This window comes from Odocoileus virginianus, chromosome 10 (genome assembly GCF_023699985.2).
Source record: "Odocoileus virginianus isolate 20LAN1187 ecotype Illinois chromosome 10, Ovbor_1.2, whole genome shotgun sequence".
Taxonomy (NCBI): domain Eukaryota; kingdom Metazoa; phylum Chordata; class Mammalia; order Artiodactyla; family Cervidae; genus Odocoileus; species Odocoileus virginianus.
In genome coordinates, this window is record NC_069683.1 from 37,162,124 (window position 1) to 37,186,476 (window position 24,353).

General features: G+C 36.6%; 1 protein-coding gene across 9 annotated transcripts in view; it reads right to left on the reverse strand.

The window, feature by feature from the left end:
* Positions 1 to 470: 470 nt before the first annotated feature.
* The window catches only part of BTBD10 (BTB domain containing 10), a 69,909-nt gene continuing 46,026 nt past the window's right edge, over positions 471 to 24,353 (reverse strand). For 8 of the 9 annotated variants that reach the window (XM_020873061.2, XM_070473399.1, XM_020873059.2 and 5 more), the window contains 6 exons: positions 22,986 to 23,271; positions 20,564 to 20,666; positions 18,970 to 19,090; positions 7,994 to 8,191; positions 5,476 to 5,586; positions 471 to 1,581 (listed from right to left, as the gene is read on the reverse strand). In XM_020873061.2, coding sequence (XP_020728720.2) covers positions 1,271 to 1,581; positions 5,476 to 5,586; positions 7,994 to 8,191; positions 18,970 to 19,090; positions 20,564 to 20,666; positions 22,986 to 23,271 — 1,130 coding nt within the window. In that variant the 3' untranslated portion in view covers positions 471 to 1,270. Of the gene's footprint in view, positions 4,189 to 5,475; positions 5,587 to 7,993; positions 8,192 to 18,969; positions 19,091 to 20,563; positions 20,667 to 22,985; positions 23,272 to 24,353 lie in introns of all 9 variants that reach the window. The other variant, XM_070473400.1, reaches the window with a different exon arrangement.

Consider the following 24,353-nt stretch of genomic DNA (forward strand, 5'->3'; position numbering starts at 1 on the left):
CAACTCCTCTCTTACTACCAGTTGTATGGCTTCAAACAGTAAGTGACCCCAGACTGAAAGCATCGAAATACTTCTGGATTTTTCTTGAACTGACTCACAGAATATTAAAGAACAAAACAAAAACATATGCATGAACAATTTGCTAGGCAGAACAGCACAGTATAATGAAGAAAGCACTGAACTAGTATCAGAATTTGGCTCTGAAACTTAAGGTTACTACAGAACCTAGTAAAAGTATTTTATCTTCGTATCAGGTTGCACTAGAAAATATTCCCTTTTCAGCTCTAATGATGTTTTGGATTTATAGTATATTTTATAGTGAGTGGAGAATATAAGTGCCTCATCACACATATGTCAAACTGGAGTTCCTTGAGCTACTTCCTGGTTTCTAATTATACTGACACCAATAAGACAGGAAATCTGCAAAATACGAGACTGAAAATCTGGTCAAGATGCTTATAAAGATCAGAAACATTAAAACAATGGAATTTTATTTTGATGAAAAACAAGTTTACAATCATTTAGTAAATGAAGAGCAAACACTTCATTTGCCTATCCCATAACTTTCAAAAAAAAATCATTAGTAAATAAATATCTGTGAACAGATTAAGGGTAAGGCAGACCGGATAATAACCCACCTCTGATGCTCACACACACTGCATGTGACTCACTTGAAAAGGATGAAAACGGCACTGAGATAACTGATAAGATATGGTTGAATCTCATCCTCATCATTCAAATAAGCCCAGTGATACTCATTTTTTGCTCATCATGGGCAGCAAACTATACATATTTTACTGAAGGAATACTTTGATAGAAGCACTTATTTAAATTATATTGTGCATCACAACTATAAAAATGGCTTGAACAGTTCCACTTAACCACCATTTATAAAGTGCAACTATATAATATTCTACAATTTATCTGGGGTGTGATGAATATCTAGACAAAGTACCCCAGCTGCCAATTTCCACCACTTCTGGAAAGATCTAGATGTGTGAAAAAGGACTGTCTCCCATACAAAGAACCAATTTCACAAGCCTACTAGTAAACAAATACATTTATATAACTGGAACCTCAAGATGCTAGAGTTGTACTCATTTAAAAAACCATTCAGCTACCTTTGGTCTTTAAAAAAAGCCTACACTGCAACATCCTAAACATCGTCCTGTGCATCTCACAATGAAGAGAGTGGCCTTGCAGTGCAGGATGAGGAGAGTGCAGCGTCACTGTGGAGAGTAGCATGCTATGGTTTCAAGGAACATCACCGTCACAGCATCGGATTCTGTGCGTCGGGATCGAGGTCATTGTTGCCAGAAGGGGGATGGATGGGTAGAATATCCAGCTCATCCACTTGCGGAGTCGGATGCATGACTACCAGCTGGTCCTGGGGAATGTCTGCGGCAGCGGCGGCAAGATTGGTGATAGATTTACTCTTCACACACTGAAAGTCTACATGCCGGCTCTTTCCTTCTTCCTTCTCCCAAGACATTCGAATAAAGGGTCTTTGGACATAGTTGTAAATCACCTCAGGGCGGCCCCCAGGCCTTTTCTTTACTTTTTCTTTGTAGGTAGGATAACCTAAAGGAGAGAAAGGTTTTAAAAACAGGATGTGCATGCAGGCACACAGGTCCCCACATTCCTCATTCAATTTAACCTAAAGAGGGTTACTATAGTTCTTGAACTAATAGATTAAAACAAAGAAGGAAACCAATATTCTCTTTGGTCATTAGTTCAACAGCAAGAAATTGAAATCCTACTGATATAATTCACAAAACCTCCCACCAACCACCAGAAAAACTTTCAGAAAGCATGGTGGGGCTGGGTCCCTAATATAATGGGAGGTAACCTAGTGCATCATGGGCTCTGGTTGTGCACCCTGATATCCCTGATCCCTTCCCTTCACACAATTATTTGGCCTCAGGGCCTGCAATTTACTGCCATATGTTTTCTACTTTCTTTAAACCTAAATCTCATCTTTACATCATTTTGGGATTTTTCTTTCCTTTTTACTGTTCAAGTGGCAAGAAGCTGTAGTGATCTCCAGCTTCATCAATTGCAGGTATTTCTGTGTCTAGGTCAGCAAAGCCAATATTTTAACCTCAATATCATTTAAATGTTACTACTATGAACAATCAAGTTCATTCAGACTGGCAATTCCAAAGTAGCATAGACAAAAAAAAAAGTTGCCTGCCATTTAAGTAAATAGAAATGTTGTGGCCATGAAGTCATCAGCCCCTGCAGCCCACCCCCGACCCAAGGGTGCCCCTGAGGGGAATTCAGGGTGGAAAAATAGCCCTAGATAGTTAAGATGTGTATCAAAGGAATAATTTCAACAAGCCCAGACTCCTGCATTTCCCCAAAGGTAGAGAGGCACTAAAATCAATACTTGAGATGTCTGCTTTTTGTGATTAGCAGTAATCTTTCGATCATTTTTTTCTCTTCTCCCAGCAAAAACTCCTACATATCCCAGCTCCTCCCCTACCTCCTTGGAACAGCTTCTCAGAGCTGTCTGAGAGGCTATATCCAAGGCTACAACTGACAGTAAGGCCACTAAATAAAACATAATTCTCAGCTTCCAGGTTGTGCAACTTTTTTTTTTCAGTAGACACAGCTCTCCCTGGTAATTACACATCTTCCCTCTCTTAGATGGTAGTCACTGAACAGTAACAACTGGTAACAACCATCCCAGTCATTTACCAGTACGGCAGTTTCTCTAAAGATAGACTTTCCTTAGATGCTATCATAAGCTCCTTCTCTTTCCTGCTAGCATGAATTGCTAGTTTAGACCAAGTACTGGCAAACATGTTCTGTAAAGGGCCAGACAGTAAATACTTCAGGCATGTGGGCCATATGGTCTTTATCACACCTATTCAACTATGCCGTAATAAAATGATATCAGCCACAGACAATACATAAAATTAATGAGTATGTCTATGTAACAAGAAAACTTGATTTATAAAAAACAGGTAGTAAGCTGGATTTGGCCTATGGGCCACAGTTAAAATCAGAAAAAGAAAAAAAACAGGCCTCATGTAGTAAAGGTTCAATTAAGGATTCCTGCATAGGAGTTTGTTATGCAGGCATCACTGGCAGCCAGTATATTTAGCCATGTGTGCAGTGTGTGTGTGTGTGCGCGCGCGTGCACGTGTGTGTGTGTGGGGGGGGGTGGTGAGGTGAGGGAGGCACAGGGGCAAGCAGGACTAAACACCTTCTAAAGACCTTGTAGAGAATGTCTTCTTTGTTTCATACTTCCAATTACCATCTGAAGGGCAGCTCTAGAGGTCAGAAAGGTTTCCTTTTCTCTATTCCCTTGTCCCTGATTGCTCCAGGACTACTAGAAAGTCTTTAAATTCCCATCTCATTGTATTCCAATCTCTTTTCCACACTGAATCACCACTCTTAACACAAGTATAATCATATTACATCCTTGCTTTAGAACTACCAATGGTTTCCTCATGCTTAAAGGGGAAGGTCCATACTCCTTAGCACAGTGTATCAGGCTTTTTTAAACATAGTTCCAACCCACTTGTTACCAGTTCAAATAACTGTTAGGGGCCTGCTAAAGTAATTCCCCTTCCAGTTACAGTCTCTTTAGCTTTGAAACCAAGCAGCTAAAACTCACTGTTTGCAAAATGACAGAAGAGGACATATACTGGTGAAGCTAATGTGCCCTCTTTGTAAACCCCAAATTTCCTCCCCTCCCCTTCCTGCAAAGACCTCGTTTCTGGTCATTCTTCCCTGTATATCTCAGGACATCATCTCCATCATCTCCAACAGCTCATCTGATCACTGATCTGAACACCGTCATCTTTGTTGTCACCATCACAAACACAGAAACTATGTGCTCAGTTCAGTTGCTCAGTTGTGTCCGACTCTTTGCGACCCCATGAATCGCAGCACACCAGGCCTCCCTGTCCATCACCAACTCCCGGAGTTTACTCAAACTCATACCCATCGAGTCGGTGATGCCATCCAATCATTTCATCCTCTGTTGCCCCCTTCTCCTCCTGCCCCCAATCCCTCCCAGCATCAGGGTCTTTTCCAATGAGTCAACTCTTCACATGAGGTGGCCAAAGTACTGGAGTTTCAGCTTCAGCATCAGTCCTTCCAATGAGATACCTCTCGTCCAAGGTAAGGAGCAGCGGCTGCGCTTTGCTGGAGCAGCCGTGAAGAGATACCCCACGTCTGAGGTTAAGAGAAACCCAAGTAAGACGGTAGGTGTTGCGAGAGGGCATCAGAGAGCAGACACACTAAAACCATAATCACAGAAAACTAGCCAAACTGATCACAGGACCATAGTCGTGTCTAACTCAATGAAACTATGCCATGCCGTGTGGGGCCACCCAAGATGGTCAGGTCATGTTGGAGAGGTCTGACAGAATGTGGTCCACTGAAGAAGGGAATGGCAAACCACTTCAGTATTCTTGCCTTGAGAAACCCATGAACTATGTGCTAGGCCCTATTTAAAGTGTTCTTCATGGATTAACTCATTCTACACTCACAGTAACCCTATAAAGTACTTATTAATACTCTCATTTTAGATGAGAAAACAAAGGCAAAGGGAAGTAAAGTGCCTTGTCCAAGGTCATACAGCTATTAAATCATAGGCTTTGAACATAAGCAATCCTGCTCCAGAACCTTTACTCATTACCCTAGGCTATGATATGCCAAGGAAGATATTTTGTTTTCAGTAAGGACACTTTAAAATAAAAGAAGGATCTGAGGTAGCATCTGTAAAAATTCATTTAAATCACAAAGTAAATGCAAACTTTTTAGATTGCTTTTTAAGTAAGATGAAGTACATGGACATTCAATTCAATTTGAAAATAAGCTCACTATTATCATACCTTAAGACATTAGTAAGCTATAGTAATTGTGATCACAGCCCAACAGAACTAAAATCTAATACTTTTTGAAAATTCATGTAAAGAGTGGTGCTGGTGGTTTAGTTGCTCAGTTGTGTCCGACTCTTTTGACTCATGGACTGTAGCCTGCAGGGTTCTTCTGACCATAGGATTTTCCAGGTAAAATCCTGGAAAATTAGTGGCTAAACCACCACCACCAGTTTTTACATGAATTTTCAAAAAAGTACTAGATTTTAGTTCTGTTGGGCTATGATCACAATTAGTACTAGGCAAAGAGTCCTGTCAATCTTATGGGAGTATACACACGTGTGCCAAACACATTACATGGGCTTAGTAAAAAATGCATTAAGTAGAGTGATGGCAGAAAAGACAAATTCATATCTCTATATTGCTAGAGAATCTTATAGAATAAATACTCATTTTTAAGGGCCTTCTATTTTTCATCTTAGATAAAGAAAGCTGACTTTTGTTATTTATGTGTTTACTGCATAAGCATTCAGTAATCATTTGAAATTTTCTCAAAGTATTCAAAATATAATCTCAATGGGATCCAGCTTTTAAACCTTGCTGGTTCCAAAAGATAATTAAAAAAAAAAAACAAACTTACCTTCTATTCCCAGTCTAATCTTCTTAAGACCCCTCTCCTTCAAAACTGATTTGGCCACATCTCTGTTTTCAATGTACTTGAAAAATCTATATAATTTTGTGCTATAAATAACTGGAAACAAAGAGACAAAAATATTTTCTTATTAAAATCAAAGTACTTAAGAGATGACTGACTCAAGCTTATTTATCTTGATCATCAAAGGGGTCTGACAACCCTAAAAGCCCAAATAATGGATGCAGTGATGCCAAAGGATGACTAGCCAACATGACAGGACAATTCAGTACAGTTAATATAGAAGCAAATGTCTACATAAGATGAAACAAGAAAAGCTTTAATAACCAATCAGGTAACCCAATCCATAGGAAGACTCTCCTTCTGAAAGATATATCATACACAGACTTACTGGAATGGGGTCTGCCCCAATTTCTTCAAATAAAGAGAATTTTAAAAAAGGTATCAGTATCACATCATTATCAAGCAGGCAAAGTAAAACACTTTGCCAGGATGCCTACAAGGCCTCATCTGGAGGGGAAAAAACTGCCTTATCAGAAAGTACAAAATGGATACATCTTACATTTCATGGATTGAGCAACTATTAATAATTCCCCCAAAAGGCAAAGACCCTCCCCACAAACTGTTTTCCATTCAGGCGAACAGCCCCATTTAATACTGATGTTAAAAATGGCAGATTCGAGCATGTTCTGCCTAGGTTAGTCTGTTTAGAGCAAACTGGTTTTGCAAAGGACAGACACTCCACTGACAACATGTTGAGTCTTCCAAATGTGCTGGGCACTTCAGGGAGTTAGACTGATGGACCTTCCTCGCCTTCTCTCTTTCAGGTGGAGTTATCTCCCTTAAAAGGTGAACTGCAAAGGTTTTTTCAAAAAAAGAAAAACACACTCACAAACCAAACATGCTGGTTTAAGAGCCAATAAAAGGAAAAAACGTATACAGAAGCTACTCATGGGGTAAAAGTTGTGGTTATTACTACAGCCTTAAGATTACTGATATTTTAAGATAAAGATTTTTTGACATTTCAGAATGGGTGGTGTATGTCACTCTTAGCAAAATCAGCCTGAAGAGATAGGCTATCTCTTGTCTCCTCAAATGTTATCTTCTTTAGGTTGGAACATCTTGGCACAAAATGAAACATATTTAGACAAATTAAGTAAAAATGTTTCCAGTCCTTTTAAACTTCAAAGTTCAAGAAAAGAAACAAACAAACAAATAAACAAAAAAAACAAACAAACCAAAAAACACTGAAATGAAAAGCTCAATAACTAAAAACGAAAAGCCAGGTCTAATATTATTCCTCTATCACTATAAAGTTTTTTCTGTGCTCTATGGTTGGCCCTCCTCTCTTGAAAACTAAAGCTCAATGTTTTATTCCACATAATATAGAAAACCATGGTCAGCAAAAAGCCTAGGAATAAGGAAACAGCAACATTTTATTACTGCAACTGTCCACAAAAGAATCACAGTACTCATTCAAGTGTATCATTCAAAGAAAACATCTCAATGTAAATTCTGAAAAGTACTACCATAGTCTGTGTTAAAATAATCATCTGAAAATCTTTAGAATTAAAATTAGAAAAGCATACCACTTGGAAGTCTGTATTATTTTTAGACAAGGGTAAATAAAATAGAAAAACCAGAGCTTAAAGGGTTCTAATACTTCATATAATCCTGTTCTTGAATCATTCTTTTACGTGTAATTTTTTCTAAATCTATGGAACTGTTCAAAAATACTATATTGGGCTCACCAAAAAACAAACATTCAAACAAATAAAATCAATATGAGATACACTTTCTAACAGAAAAAAAAAAATCAAAAGGTTCTAATTAGAAGTTTAGAAGTACAGTAAGAAAAAAGTCACTGCTGCTCAAGATGTGCTGTTTTGACCAAAAATACCTAAAGTTCCACAAAGCTTTCAGAAGGGTCATGTATTCTCCAAGAACACACGTGACAATAAAAAAGGAATGTCTTAGGACTTAAAGTCATCTTTGTAATCAGTGAGTTGAAGCTTCTCATTTTATATACAAATAAAAATTCACCTCTATAAAAAACAGCTTTATTTTTCATCATCTACTATTCCAGGATCTATTTCTCTTAGATGCTTCTAAATGCAAAAAAAAAAAAAAAAAAAAAAAGAAAAAACTAAGGTCTGGATACTCAACAAAGAGCAAACCACTTCTGTGCATGATATGGGTGAATACACTTTTTCTGTAAAGGGCCATATAGTAAATACTTTGGGCTTTGCTAGCCATGCGGTCTTCATTCCAACTACTCATCTCAGCTATTGTAGCGCGAAAGCAGCAATAGACAATACATGAAACTTTATTTATAAAAACAGGCAAAAGGCTGGATTTGGCCCACAGGCTGTGGTTTGTCCACTCCTGGTATAAGAAAAAGTTCAGAAAACTTTCTTTATAAAAACTGTCCTTTAATTAAGATTATAAATGATAAAAAGAAAATCTGTGGTGATTTAAGAGACAGAAAATATGCCACAGTACATACTTTGTGAATATTCTTCTCCCATCTGCGGTGGATACTCTTCATCCCAATCAACTACATCATCATCTGTAAGCACCACTATGTGGCATTCACGTTCCCCACTCTGGGCACTGGCTACCATGAGAGGCAGGATCATTTCTTCCAAGTAAAATTCAAACTGTCTGCGAGCACCATCATTTGACAACTCATGCATTAGGGCACCTGAAATAAAACACACAAAATAACTTCACTTTAGCGGTGACTGAGAAGTAAAAGAAGAGCAGAAACAACAAACACATAAACAAAACACCACATTAGTTCAGCATCTACTTCGGGACCCTGTAGATAATATAATGGCTATTCTTTAGTCACTAAAACTTTTCACAGAAAGAGTTCTTATGGAACTGCAGAATCTTACAGCAAGAAGGGCCAATTAAAGTCATCCAACAAAAGCCTCTTCACTTTACACGTCATGAAGCAATCTGCCTAAGGTTATAAAACTAATTTTCAAAATCAGAATTAAATCCACCCTCCATGACTGTATTCGCAGTCCAGGGTATTTTTTACTAGATCATTTTGTCTTCAATCAATGTATGCAGTTATATATTTTTTTTTCCGCAGTTATATTTTAAAGTATATTCTAAGGATATTTTTGCAGATTATCCGTATGAAATAAAATAGTCCCCATAGTCCACTTCCCACATTTTCTTTCTCAGAAAATTATTTACAAACAACATTGATATTACTGTGTAGGAAGCAGAGTGAGATGAAAAGGGTCACTTGGCTTTGGATTAAGGATGGCAAAAGGTCAACCAAAATACAGCATGGTACAGGAATTACCACTGGAGAAGGAAATGGCAGCCCACTCCAGTATTCTTGCCTGGAAAATCCCATGAACAGAGGAGTCTGGCAGGCTACAGTTCATGGGGTCGCAGAGAGTCAGACACGACTGAGCCTACAGGAATCACATAGCTTATGTGACTCGAGAACTGAGAGGAAAGAAAGATACACTTCAGCTGACCCTTCTTCTGACATAACAACTTTCCAAATACACAGTCACAAACTCACCTGCACCAACCTATTCATTTTTATTTTATTCCTATTTCATTGGCAATGTCTGATTTCTTATCTAAGGATCTATCACCTCAGAAACTACCAGGAGAGTGAGAGAAGACACTAAAACCAAATCTATAGTCTCCCAAATGAGAGCTTTTTTCCTCTCTACAAAATGTTACTTAGTAACTATTAATAATAAATGATTAAATAATTAACTATGTTATTATTATTTAGCCATGTCTCTCTCTAGGCTGCATACTTCCATTATGATTTTTTTTAATTCCCTTTATAGGTAAACTCTTATAAATACATTCTCTTATACAGTCTCCAAATGACCTCTGGATTGTTAAAGAAAATGAACATCTTTTAAAAAAATTTTACTGAAGTAAAAAATTTTTTACTGATTTACAATGTTAACTTCTGCTGTACAGCAAAATGATTCAGTTATACATACAATGTTTTTCATATTCTTTTCCATTATGTCACAAAATATTGAATACAGTTGCCTGAGCTATACAGGAGTTCTATTTATCTATCGTGTGTGTGTGTGTGTGTGTGTGTGTGTGTGTGTATTTGTTTGTATCTACTAATCCCAAATTCCCAATCCTTCCTTCCCTATCCCCCTCTCCCGTGACAACCACAAGTCTGTTCTCTACGTCTTGAGTCTGCTTCTGTTTCATAGGTATGTTCGTGTCCTACTTTAGATTCTACAAATAAGTGACATCATATGGTATTTCTCTTTATCTTACTTACTTCACCTAGTATGATAATCTGTAGGTTCATCCATGTTGCTGTAAATGGCATTATTTCATTCTTTTTATGGCTAAATAATATTCCATTATGTGTTTATATACCCACAAGAACACACAAACCATATCTTCTTTATCCGTTTGTCTACTGATAGACATTTAGGTTGTTCCCATGTCTTGGCTATCATAAACAGTGCTGCGATGCACATGGGGTGCCTGTATCTTTTCAAATTACAGTTTTCTCTGGAAATATGCCCTGGTTGGGACTGCTGGATCATATGGCAACTCTACTTTCAGTTTTTTGAGGAACCTCCATACTGCTCTCCATACTGACTACACCAATTTACATTCCCACCAACAGTATTAAGAGGGTCCTCTTTTCTCCATAGCCTCTCCAGCATTTATTATTTGTAGGCTTTAAAGATGGCCATTCTGACCAGCATGAGGTCATTATAGTTTGATTTGTATTTCTCTAATAAGCACTCTCATCACTAAGATTTGGTATCATTATCCCTGGTTTTCTTTCTTCTTTCTGGCTGCTGTTCTTCAGTCACCTTTTTCAATTTTTTCTCCTGCAGCTGGCCATTCAGTTCAGTTGCTCAGTCACGTCCAACTCTTTGTGACCCCATGGACTGCAGCACGCCAGGCTTCCCTGTCCATCACCAATTCCTGGACCTTGCTCAAACTCATGTCCATTGAGTCGGTGATGCCATCCAACCATCTCCCCCTCTGTCATCCCCTTCTCCTCTTGCCTTCGATCTTTGCCAGCATCAGAGTCTTTTCCAATGAGTCAGTTCTTCACATCAGGTGGCCAATGTACTGGAGCTTCAGCATCAGTCCTTCCAATGAATATTCAGGACTGATTTCCTTTAGGAAATTATCTAAATATTTTCTAAATATTTAGGTTAAATATTTCCTAAATATTTAGCTGGCCATTAAATATTGTTATTTCGCAGGGAAGTTCTAGGTTATTTTCTTTCACCTTAAGCTGACAATTCTCATATTTATTCTACCAATTTCTGCCTGCTATATTCCAGATGCATTCTATTCAACTGCCTCCTGAAATCTCCACTAGGATGCCCTTTCACAGGCATCTCAAACTCAATATATTCCAAATTGAACTTTATCATTTCAGTCTCTCTCTGTGCAGTTTTCCAAATGAGTAAATGGCATCACCATGCACTCAAGTTCTCAGAACCATCTCAGAAGAGTGTTAGTCATATTACAGTCTCTTAACTATTTGTAAAATAAATGAATGAATATTTGATTCCTTCATCTCTTAACCATTCCTCAAGCCCTATTAAGTCCACCTCTTAAATACATCTTGAACTGTGCTATTTCTTTCTCTGAAAGATGCTATTTTCCAAAGATAGCCAAAAAGTTTCTCACGCCACATACTTCTCTGCAATGTGACTTTGATATTTCCTCCCAGTAGAAGTCCAATGCCTCTCCCCTTCAATTTAGGCTGGTTTTATGGACTTGCTTGTAACCAGGGGAGCACAGCAGAGGTGATGGGCACATGACTTGTGGTTCTGCCTTGGTCCTGGGAATGCTTGCTCTTCAGATGTTTCCTCTCTGATCCAGTCTCCAGGCTTGAAGAAGCCCAACCCACACGAAGAGGTCACATGTAGGTACTCTGACAATCCTCACTGAACCCAGCCTTTCAGTTGTCCCACTGTAAAACTCACCAGCTGCTTTTGCCTTCATTTTTTCCATAGCAGCCAAAAAAACACAAATAGACGTCTCTAGTTTAAACCTTTCATGGCTTGTGCTATCTCAGAATAAAAGTCCCCAATCCTCAACCTGGTCCTTAAGCCTGTTATGTGAAAAAGGAGGTTATAGATCAGTGTATACAGTACTTAATTTTTTTTTTCTTTAAATACTATCTATAGTATTTAAAGAAAAATACTTTAAATTCTGATGATTCCCACATATAAATATCTAGTCCACATTTCTCTCTTTAGACATGTATACCCAATGCCCTGCTCAGCATTTCCACTTGAATGTCTAACAGATATTTCAAACTTATGTCCAAAGTCAAGCTTTGAAGTGTTTGCCCCCCATGAAGTCTTTCCCCATTTCAATCAATGGTTAACTCCACACTTCTAGATAGTTTAAGTACTATTCTCTCTTTTCAGCCTCAACAAGTAAATCCTTACAACTCTACCATCCAGTATATTCAGAATTTGACCATTTCACATTGATTCCACCTTAATCAAAGCCACCATCATCTCTTACCTAAATTATAGTAACAGTTTCCTAATTACCTCTTTGTGTCTACCTTAGTTCCCCCTGCAGTCCATCTCCAACCCAAAAGAAAGAGTGATTCTTTTAAAATAAACATCAGATCAGGAATACACAACTGCATGACTCTAAAGTGAATTCTGTGTGAACAGTGTGCCCATAAAATGGTAAAACATGGCATCCTTACAGATCATATCACTTCTCTGTTAAAACCCTCTGATGGTTCCTATCTCACTCAGAGTAAAGTCAAAAGATAAAGGCCCTACACCACTTCATCTCCCACTACTGACACCCTCACTCACTCTACTCCAACTCCTTTGTCTTTTTGCTACTCTCGAACTTACCAGGCAAACGGCTTCAATACTTACTCTCACTGTTAACCTCTGTTTGAAATTTACTTCAATTTTCCTCTGCAATGAAGGCCTCTCAAACTACTCTTTATCCCTTTACCTTTCTTCTCCCTCCTCAGCACATATCACTACCTAATGTATCATATGTTGTTTGTTCATGTTACTGCTTACCTCGTCTGTTGTCTGTCTCCCCCGCGAGAGAGAAAGTTCCATTAGAACAGGAAGCTTTGCCTGGTTTGTTCCTGCTGCATCCCCCAAACTTAGCACAGGACTTGGTACAGATGAACAGTTAATACAACACTTAACCAATTTTGTTTTCTCCCTATCCTCTGGCCTTATGTCTCATCACTCAAACATTACTATCTCTTCCAATCTAGCCATAGGTCCCTTCTTCCAGGACCTTAAGCATGTCATATTCCTTCAAACCTGAAAGCCTCTGCAAATATTATTTCTGCTGCCTGGATACCTCCTCACTCTCTTTTCCATTCCCTTAGGTCTCAGCTTTAATGTCACTAATTCAGATAATGATTTTTCATAGCCCATTTACCATACATCTGTCATAGTATCTCATTTCTTCGCTCTATTTTCACAGCTTTTCATTACTTCTTGAATGCCTGTCTTCCCCACTAGACTGTAAACTCCATAAATACAGGGACAAGGTCTTTCTTGTTCATCACTACATGTAGTATATGCATGGAACTCAGTGAAAGCCTGATTAAGAAGAGAAAAAAGTTATACAAGTTAAATAGTACACTAGAAACATAAAACTGGTAATTAGGAATTAGAGATAAAGAGCTGGAAACCTACAGTGTATAGGTAATATTTGAAGTCCCAGCGATGAATGACATTACTTAGATTAAGTGTATAGATTCTGTAAGAGCGAAGGTTCAGTTCAGTTCAGTTCAGTCACTCAGTCGTGTCTGACTCTTTGCGACCCCATGAATCACAGCATGCCAGGCCTCCCTGCCCATCACAAACTCCCGGAGTTTACTCAAACTCATGCCCATCGAGTCGGTGATGCCATCCAGCTATCTCATCCTGTCATCCCCATCTCCTCCTGCCCTCAATCCCTCCCAGCATCAGGGTCTTTTCCAACGAGTCAACTGTTCGCATAAGGTGGCCAAAGTATTGGAGTTTCAGCTTCAACATCAGTCATTCCAATGAACACCCAAGATTTATCTCCTTTAGGATGCACTGGTAGCTGAAGACAAAACTGTTGGCAAGGAACATATTCAACGTATAAATGATCAGGAAGCAGGTAAGAAAAAAAATTAGCAGAAGATCTAAAAGAAGGATGTCAAAGAGCCAGAATATTGAAGAAAGAGTCAAGGAAAAAACAAAACAAAACAGTGAAACCTAAAGGAAATGCCTTTAAAGACAGATACCAGATTTACCATTAAATTTAACATTGTTCAAAATATTATAATCAATTCAGCAAGACAAAAAGGTATAAAAAGTTTTACTTGCAAAAGGGTCAATTATCTACCAAGAATATGTAAGAAACAATTGAAAAACTACTAGAATTCAGCAGCGTTCAGTTAGGTGGCTAAACACATTTAAATATAGAAAATTCAATAATTTTCTTTTATGCTAGCAGTTAGAAAATCTAAACATATTCTACACACAACAGTAGCAAAAATACAAATTATAAAGAATAAACATAGACCATTGCAGAAACACAAAAGAAAACTGAATAAATGGAAAGACACAGTAGTTGGAATAGGAGGCAGTATAATGAACATGTTAATTCTTGTCGTCACTGTTTAGTCATTCAGTAGTGTCTGACTCTTTGCAACCCCATGGACTGCAACACGCCAGGCCTCCCTGTCCTTCACCATCGCCCTGAGCTTGCTCAAATTCATGTCTACTGAGCTGGCGATGCCATCCAACCATCTCATCCTCTGTTGCCCCCTACTCCTGCCCTCAATCTTTTCCAAGATTAGTTTATTTTCCAATGAGTTGGTTCTTCCCATCAAGTGGGCAAAGTATTGGAGCTTCAGCTTCATTATCAGTCCTTCCAATGATAATTCAGGGTTGATTTCCTTTATGATTGATTGATCTCCTTGCAGCCCAAGGGACTCTTGTCAAGAGTCTTCAACACCACAGTCAAAAGCATCAATTCTTCAGCACTCAGCCTTCTTTAGGGCTCAGCTCTCACATCTGTACGTGACCACTGGAAAAACCATAGCTTTGACAATACGGACCTTTGTTGGCAAAGTAATGTCTCTGCTTTTTAATATGCTGTCTAGGTTGGTCACGGTTTTTCTTCCAAGGAGCAAGATACAGTACAAAAGAGTCTGAAATGCAGCACTTGGGTGCAATCTCAAAAATAACAGAATGATCTCAGTTCGTTTCCAAGGCAAATCATTCAATATCACAGTAATCCAAGTCTATGCCCCAGTCACTAATGCCAAAGAAGCTGAAGTTAAACAGTTCTATGCAGACCTACAAGACCTTCTAGAACTAACACCAAAACAAGATGTCCTTTTCATCTTAGAGGACTGGAACACAAAAGTAGGAAGTCAAGAGATATTTGGAGTAACAGGCAAGTTTGGCCTTTGAGCGCAAAATGAAGTGGGGCAAAGGCTAATAGAGTTCTGCTAATTCTTACAAAAAAATAACTTCAAAGAATCAGTGAAAAGCTCAAAAATTTTCAAATGATGTATTTTTGAAGGCCTATAACAGACACAGGTCAGACTGGAGTATGTTTGAGCCTGAGGATTACTCTATAAAGACTAATGATACTAGAGAAGACAATAAGTGGAAAAGTGTCTTAAAAATGCATGAGGGAATAAAAGAGTTTATTCATCAAACAAATGTTTATTGAGTCCTTACTATGTGCCTGACACTACAGACACAGAGTGAAAAGGTATACTCCCCGTCCTCAAATTCAATTGATTTAATGCTATAAACTGAAAAAGAGGGCAAGACAGAGAAAGACAGAGAGAAAACATACAGGTGTCTGTTGTTTCAGTGTCTCTATTTCTGTGACTCCAAAAGTAGTCTCTGCCTCTTAATATCCCTTCCTAAACTAAATTAAATGTAACTTCAGTTTTTGATCTTCATTTGTAATCCCATTGTCTCCCACAAGGATGATGCCTTTCTTCCTAGGCCTTCTGAACTTGTCCTTTTGCAAACTTCAAATTTCATTTTCTACACTACTTTCAAAACACTAAGATCATGGCATCCAGTCCCATCACTTTATGGCAAATAGGTGGGGAGAAAGTGGAAACAGTGACAGGTTATATTTTGGGGGGCTCCAAAAATCACTGTGGATAGTGACCGCAGCCATGAAATTAAAAGATGCCTGCTCCTTGGAAGGCAAGTTATGACAAACCTAGACAGGGTATTAAAAAGCAGAGACATCACTGTGCCAACAAATGTCCGAATAGTCAAAGCTAAGGTTTTCCAGTAGTTGTGTTTGGATGTGACAGTTGATCATAAAGAAGGCTGAGCGCCGAGAATCAATGCTTTGGAATCGTGGTGCTAGAGAAGACTCTTGAGAGTCCCTTGGACAGCAAGGAGATCAAACCAGTCAATCCTAAAGGAAATCAACCCTGAATATTCACTGGAAGGGCTTATGGTGAAGCTCCAATACTTTGGCCACCTGATGTGATGAGACAACTCACTGGAAAATTCCCTGAGGTTAAGAAGGACTGAGCACAGGAAGAGAAGGCGGTGACAGAAAATGAGATAGTTGGATGGCATAACCAACAAAATAGACAAGAATTTGAGTAAAATCCAGGAGATAGTGGAGGACAGGGAAGCCTGGCGTGTTGCAGTCCATGGGGTCACAAAGAGTAGGACACAACTTAAGAGACTGGACAAATACCAATTTAACCTGGGACATTGTATTTTCATTTCTCTTAGCCCCAGGCCTTCATTCCTGAGGTCAGCCCTGGTTCTCAAAACCTCTTCTGGATTACAGTGCTTGTCTGGGAAGATGAGGACAAAGAAGAAATTAAAGCCTAGTTGCCTCCAAACATAGCATTCCTTCTGCCTGAAACACACTTCCTCTTCCCTCTCCTCCAGAAAGCTTTCTCAAGCCCCGACACCTGAGTTAGATACAGCTCATACATGCTCATCTAGTACCCCATTCTTCCTCTATCACAATATAATTTACTTATCTGCTTTTTCCACTACATTGCAAGCATCACAAGAGAAGGGATCTTGTCTTTTCTTATTGCCTTTTACATACCGAGTATTTGGTATAAAATGAGCATTCAATAAAAATGTAGAAAATGAGCAATAACTATCTAAACCACTGAACAAGTTGTAACTAAAGGATATCTTCTAATATAGTTATTCACAATATATTTTCATGTGGAAATAGTCCTGTCTGACTCTGCAATCCCATGGACTGTAGCCCACCAGGCTCCTCTGTCCATAGGATTTTCCAGGCAAGAATACTAGAGTGGGTTGCCATTTCCTCCTCCAGATCATCTTCCTGACTCAGGGATTGAACCTGCATCTCCTCCTTCTCCTGCAATGGCAGGCAAATTTTTTTTTTTTTTTTACCACTGAACCACCTGGAAAGCTCTTATGTGTCAAGCACTATACATTTAATCTTCACAACAACTCTGTGAGGTAAGTAATATTAGTCTCCCATTTTAAAGATGACACAACTAAGAAATTAGGTTTTAAGTAATCTGCCCAAGAAATCCAGGATGCTGTACTCAATATATTCAATACACTGAGTACTTTTATAATTTTAAGTAAGAGATAAACAGACATTTTCATGTAAAGTACCATTACAATATTCAGTAAAAGCACATATTGGCAGGAAAAAAATCATTTTTGGACTCAAGTCTACACCTACAGTACACTTTCATATTTTACAAGACCATTTCTATCTCTTCAGATTCTATATAGTTTTCTTTTAATAGAGCCTATGAGAATTGCTAATTTTGTAACAAATAAATGATATTTAATAGTGATGACAAGGTAAATAATGTCCAAAGGATTACAGAACTAAAATCCATTTATCTTTAAGGAATTCTAGTGTTTTTTTAATCTGGCAGTCACCAAAATTCAACATTTAGTCATATGCAATTAAATTAAAATGTTCCCATGAATTAAAAAGCACAAAACCTTTATAGAAGGTTTTATGAAGTCAAGAATTTATAAATTAGAATAATGCTCATGATTTCAACTAAAAACATTTTTTAAGATGTGAAAAGACAGCAAATTTGTTCAAGTTTACAGCTGTATGCTTCAGCTGTCCAACTATTTGGTTTTAAACTTTTAAATATCATTTATATAGAAATGGACTGAGAGGTGGACCATCTAATCTTTGTCTCACCTACTGATATTTTTATGGAGACTTTAAAGGAATATTTGACCAAATAAATAAAACAAAGAAAAACTGGTACTTAAGGACAGATCTAATCAGGACCACTCATTTTCAAGAAGTTAGACCATAATTATGCATGAAGGATAGCTATATTTAAATGTATAATAAATGCACTACAAGTTTCCCATTTGCAATTTCTAACACAGCAATGTTTCAGAAAAGTATGGCTCTACTTTGCTAAGCTAGTGTTACATTTAGGTAATGAAGTAAACATAACCGTATACTTGGGACTAACATACATCTATAAGCACAGGTAGCAAAGTTTTACAATGGCTTCCCACATTATACAGCATAAAATGTAAGAATATTAATTTTAAGACCTTCCACAATCTCGCCCCCATATTTATTCTCATCTCCTTCTGGTCCCAATACAGTTTCTTATATAGGTTATTTCCAAAGTATACCACTCATGTCTGTAATCCCCTAACCTTCCTACTCTATTATTGCTAAATCATTCCTGTTCACTCTACAACCTGTCTCGTCTGAACTCTTCCCTAATCCTACTAGCCCACAATGACATCTCCTTCTTCTGGGCTTTTCCAACCACTTAATAACCAAGTCAACATTTGATAATTTTCATATACATTTTAAATTTTCTGTGTTTAATCACCTTTTTTCTTAGGCATAACATAACAGTAAAAGGGATGGGCATGGAGGCAGGGGGGTAACATGACAGGAAAATATCAATCAAAGAGTTACGATTTCCAAAGTTCTAGACGTGCTCTGAGACTATATTTGATGTTCCTGAATAAAGCCATTTAATTCTTTGTATAAATGAGGGCTGGTATTTGGTATTCAATCTAAGATCTTTAATGACAAATACTCTTTTTGAGAATGATTTGTATCTTCCATAGTTGCTTAGGATGTTATATTGCATGGCAAATACAAAAAGAAATTATAAATTCTTGGTTGATGTGATCTGAGGAGTGAAGCCAAATACCACACTTGGACAAAGTCAGGGCTACCAAGGTGGGAGATACAGACTGGCAAAAAATGACAGAGGAAGAACAAATAGAAGCATAAATATGGGAGACTCTACAAACAAAAAAATTATTAAGTTGAAAGAAAGTTTTGGAAAATTGCATCAAACAATGATTTCTATAGACCTTCATAAATCTTCACAGAATTAGTGTTTTAGAATTCAATTAAACAAATACTTGAAGTCTAGGTAAACAGCACTATTTCAGGTATTTCATTCCAAAACATTATAACTCTACAAACCATTCACACACAAAACATCATACTTACTGAGATCTCTACATTTAATAGTACTATATTCGAAAGAGATACAAAGATAGTCACAAGCTTCTCTCAATTCAGGAATAGATATGCCATCAGGACAACGGATTATTCCTGTTTTATAATAATCCTGAAAAAAAAAAAAAGACTGCATAAAAGAATGCACAAGGTAGACAAAATGTATTTTAAGACTGGGCTGATAGAATTTTTAAAAATTGTGATACTCTTGAGATTTCTCAATTGTGGAATTTTAAGTTAGGTGGGACCTCAGTTCACCTATCCACTTTTTCCCTTTACTGACAAGAAAAATTTATGTCCAAATGGATTCACTGACTCCTCCAGTTATGAAATTATTTAACAAGAGAGATAAAGTTAGAACCCGGGTCTCCTCATTACTTATGCATCTCTTCTCTCTACTGTACCATGCTAACTCACATGTATTCCCCCCTTACAAGTTATTTGTCTACATACCTACCATATATTTTTGAAAGAAATTTTAAGGAAGTTAAATGATATACTTTACGTTACCTTAACTATTACCTAGAGAATGGGGCAAAACTTAAGGTTTTTAGTAAAGAACTTCAAAATCATCTCCAAGTATTCAAATATATGGAAACAGAACATACAATTATTCTTCTTCCAAATACTGTTCTCTGGTGTTTCCCACAGAAGTACAAACAATAATAGCTATTATTTCCAAAATCTACTTGAAATGCTGTTAGGGGCTGGCCCAGAGCTATAGATAAGTTACTCCACAGCTGAGTCATGGAGTAACTGGTCAATACCATTAAGGGACAAATGGAAGTATGGGCAGCTGAGAAAGCACTTCCCAAAAAATTAAGATCTGCCTCAAGCTTCTTGATGTTCAGAGCCACAGTAACACCATTTCTGAAGTTGCTACATGAATCAAGCAAGAGATCTTCTGGTACTTTTCCAAGTACTTGTTAGTACTGATCACGATCAACTACTTTTCCTGTCTTGTACCTCAGGATCCTCCCTCTCGTCTTCCCACAAAACTATTTAAAGAAACCATATTTTCAAACTGTAAAATAAACTGTCATATGCTATGAATCAAATTTTATCACCGATTAAAATTACAAGTAGTGACTGTAGTACTAATTCAAATATTTCTCAAAATAAAAGGTTAAAAAATTTAAGTTTTAATACAAAAAATGATAGGAAATACATTTTAGAGATGACTTTCAAATGTTCCTAACTGTCCACCACTAGTTATATGCAACAAAATGTTAGAATTCTAGTAGCCAGATTCATTGTGACAGCAAAAAATTATCAACTTCTTGTATTTAATAGAACTGAGGAAAGTGGAATAGTCTGACTATAGAAATGTTACCACTAAACCCTTGAAAGAGCTGCCTATGCAGACCTGAGAGATGAATTACCCCTATCTTATTTTTGCAAGGTTATAAAATTCACTTATTTTTATCATGTTATATTTACATACCAAAAGAAAATGAATTAAATGATATTAAAAAATACACTGGATACTTCCAGAGATATCCAAATACAATTCTGCTTTCAAACCAAGTACCTACCGAGAAAGGGTCAACTGACTCAATCAATACACACAAGAAACAGCACTTACCAGAATTGCTCGAAATACAGTAGAGCCAATTCCTTCTGCCACCTCATACTCTCCCTTCTCATTAGGACGTGTAAAGTTATGTTCTCTGCCAGATCCAAACATCCTATAGTAGCAAGTAATTGAGAAATAAATCAATAGGCTATCCCTTCAAGAGAAAATTGTTTTCATGCACAAAAGTAAAAAGGAATTGTAATTTTAGCATCCCAATTACATCATTAAATTAGCCCACAAATATTTATCAGACATTTACTCTGGCAAACGTGATAAATGAAGGATTATAAAAATTTTTTTTTGTGGGAGGAAACAGTAGTAAAGATTCCCCATAAGAAAATAAAATCAATTAATAAGCTTCAAAAGTTAAAAAACTTTCCAGTCCCTCTTCTACAGGAGTGGAAAAAAAAACCAATCTAGGAGAGATTCTTATATTAATTTTATCCAGAGAAAGAGAAAAATGAAAGAGAGAAAAGAGGGAGAGAGGGAGGAAGGGCAAACAACTATCTTCAATGCAAAGTTACTCTATTAAGTAGCATGTATGATAATCTAAACTAGAAAAAAGTAAAATAAACACAGGAAGATTAGGTTATTTTACTTTTCACAAAACTATAAACATAACAAATCCTGCACAAAACTCTTACACTGGCATCCTAGAACTGAAAAATAAGCAATCAAATACTGGGGTAGAGAGGAATGAAGAAGAGAATGAAAATTCTAAATAAGTAACAAGCTCATAATATTAATTTTTACAAAAAGAAGATGCAGATGAACTTCTATTTTTTCAAGTCATGTTGTTGGCCCTTTAACAGTAAATATTTAAAAAAGAGGCGATCTGCTAAATATGTCCTTCAAAACAAAAAGTTGAATGCATAATTTCCAAGCAAATTTTTAAAGTGTGATTAAAAGAATCTGAACCTCTAAATTCAATGACATTATTCCTAAAGTCAATACAGCCGATCTAAGTTTCCTATTCAACAATTTCCCAATTTAAAGAGTTCCCTCTTTTTTTTTTTAACACAGAATCTATAAAGAACAAAGCTTTCTTATTTCAAAGTTTCCAAAAGAATGCCAACTGCTTTTTACAGTTCCCATGAATATTAATTTTCATCCCCAACGACATGCTTTTGTCAACTGACATGAAAAGAAGCCTTCACTGATTTGGAAAAAAAGAAGCAAATCTTTCAGGAATCAAATGTCATGCAATTTTCTCAAATACTTGAACTTTTTGCAAAAAAGGAAAGTTATACTTTTCAGATCAATATGGATCACAAACACACAAAAAATCTTCTGAATTTATTTTTAAAAGGAAATGTAGCCTATCAGCTGAAGAAAAATTTCAAATACCTACTTCTGCCTTTCAACTGTTTAAGTTTAGGTAAAAATATAAAATATGATCAGTGTCAAGTTATCCTCCTAAAAATTCCCATCAACAATCTTTCCTTCAAGTTTTACTGTTTGTTGTAATGTCATGCTTTGATTTTTTTAAGAAAGAGTCTTTCCTATGCTTCTAATAATATGTAAAAGCCTATAGAGTACAAGTATTTCTTTCCTTAAAGAAAGTAAAGTCTAGAGCCAATGTTAAAAGGAAATATTTGTCTACCCAAAATGCAAACAGTGTCACATGCTGGCATTTGTTCTGGATTCTGAGATACTTACAAATCATACACACACACATACACAGGTACCCCAAATAGTTACTCATATGCAACCAAGCAAAAAATTCAAGTTTTCCTTTTTAACCTCATGCAAACTTCCATTTCATTTACGTTTCCTTCATTTTATATTAGAACAAATAGAAAAAAGGCACTATTTTACAATTAAAAGGTGTTTGATCCTACTTTTGAATACTTTGAAAAATCAAGTCTATTCTGAAGTTCCCATAACTACAGCCCATATTTTCTCTACCAATTCTAGAATATGGGTTCCCTAACTACAAATGTTATATTAATCTATTACTCCAGACCAGTACAGATTCAGAGACCATTATTTCTCCTTCATTCTACTGACTACTTGTTAGCATTATTTCTTTAAATACATCAAACTGATAACTCATGCTGACTTTTCAGCTAACCAAATGCTGATGTCTGCTGTATCTGAAGATTGAATTTGGGAGCCCCAAGTGAAGGAAACATTATCACTGTTAAATTCTTCTTGTCAAATACAATCTATGTTTTCAGATCTTTAAGTATCCTGTCTTCATTTAACTACTGCATTTGCTATTTCCAGGTACAGCAAACATTATTCAAAATAAAATCAAGCTCAAGATCTGGGTCTACAATTTCTAGCTGGATTAACTTGAACAAGTTATTTAAAAGCCATAGCTCAACAGCAACACTGTATTCCACTAGACAATTATTGTAAAACTTTTTAAAAAGGTAATGGAAAAGTGCTTTTTATTAATAATGCAAAGAATCACAATAATACAAACCTGCCCAACATTGTATTTGGCTGTGCAGTAAAAATGGACGGGTCTACAACAAATCTAGTGTTATCCACTATAAGTGTCACTCTTTCTGAAGTTCTTACATTCCGAGCTCCTTCTTTTGCATTTTCATACACAAACACCATTTCCCCAGACGTCTTACAGCTACTATCTGAACTTGACTGACTACTGTTTCTGCTGCTGTTCCCAGCACTGCTACTGGATCCATTTGGAGAGGCTTTCTGAGGACGAGGACTGCTTGGACGAGAGGAACTGTGATCTTTTTCACGTTCTGAAATAAAGATGTTAAACAAATTTATGCAAATTTTCTTTGAAAAAATATGATATATATGTATCTTTTGAAAAGTGATTTAGAAAAGTATTTTTTATCATAGCAATTCTGCTTTTTTTTATTTCAAATAACATTTTCACAGAACATCATAAATGTTCATTTATTTTCTAGGAATAAACCGAAAACATTACATTGTTTTCTAAAACAATTAATTTTGTAGACTTTTAAAAAAAGATGTATACCTAACCAATGTTGACCCAAACTAAGATCAAAATTAAATTGAATTATATTACTGCTCTACTTAAAAATATACAGAAACAAAAGGAGTAGAATATTCTGTCATATAAGCAAGCATTGAAAGTCAGTAAAAGATTAGTAACAATTTTAACCATCCTAAATACTGGAAGTATTAATACTATTCTGAAAACACAAAGTACAAACTTTGGACTACATTAATAAGGAAACCCCCAAGCCAGCCATTTATCTCACAAAAGGAAGGTACCAAAGGAAGAAAATATTTTTACCACAGACCCTAAGAAGTATTTATGTTTTCAAATGACTTTTAATGTTTTACCAAATTAAGTGGTTTAATAGCTGATGATATACTGCTTTCTTCTCACTCTCATTTTTGAAAAAAGCACTGCTACAAATTTCATAGGATTATATTATTATTACCTATAATTTTAATATAAGGAAACACTGTTAAAATTCAGAAAATTTTCTTTAGCTGTTCCAACAGTCTACAAAAGGGAAATTAAAACTAAGATTCTGTGATGTTTCCTTTAGAGATTAGATTACTAAACTTTAAAGGTGACCTAAAAATGTACCTCCATCTCATCAGTTTCATCAGCTTTTGCCAAATTCCTTCATGACTCAGGCTACTTAGAACACTCTGTACAGCTTTACTGGTTATATAATTAGGCTTGCTGTATCTCCAGAGATACCCTGACACCTCCCTTGTAGTGCCTATTTCTACAATGTTGGTAGCACCCTAAAAGTAAAACTTGCTAAAGCAATAAAATAACTTATTATATCCCCTATTCTCTTCCCAGATACTAAACTTTGCATATAACAAACTGTCA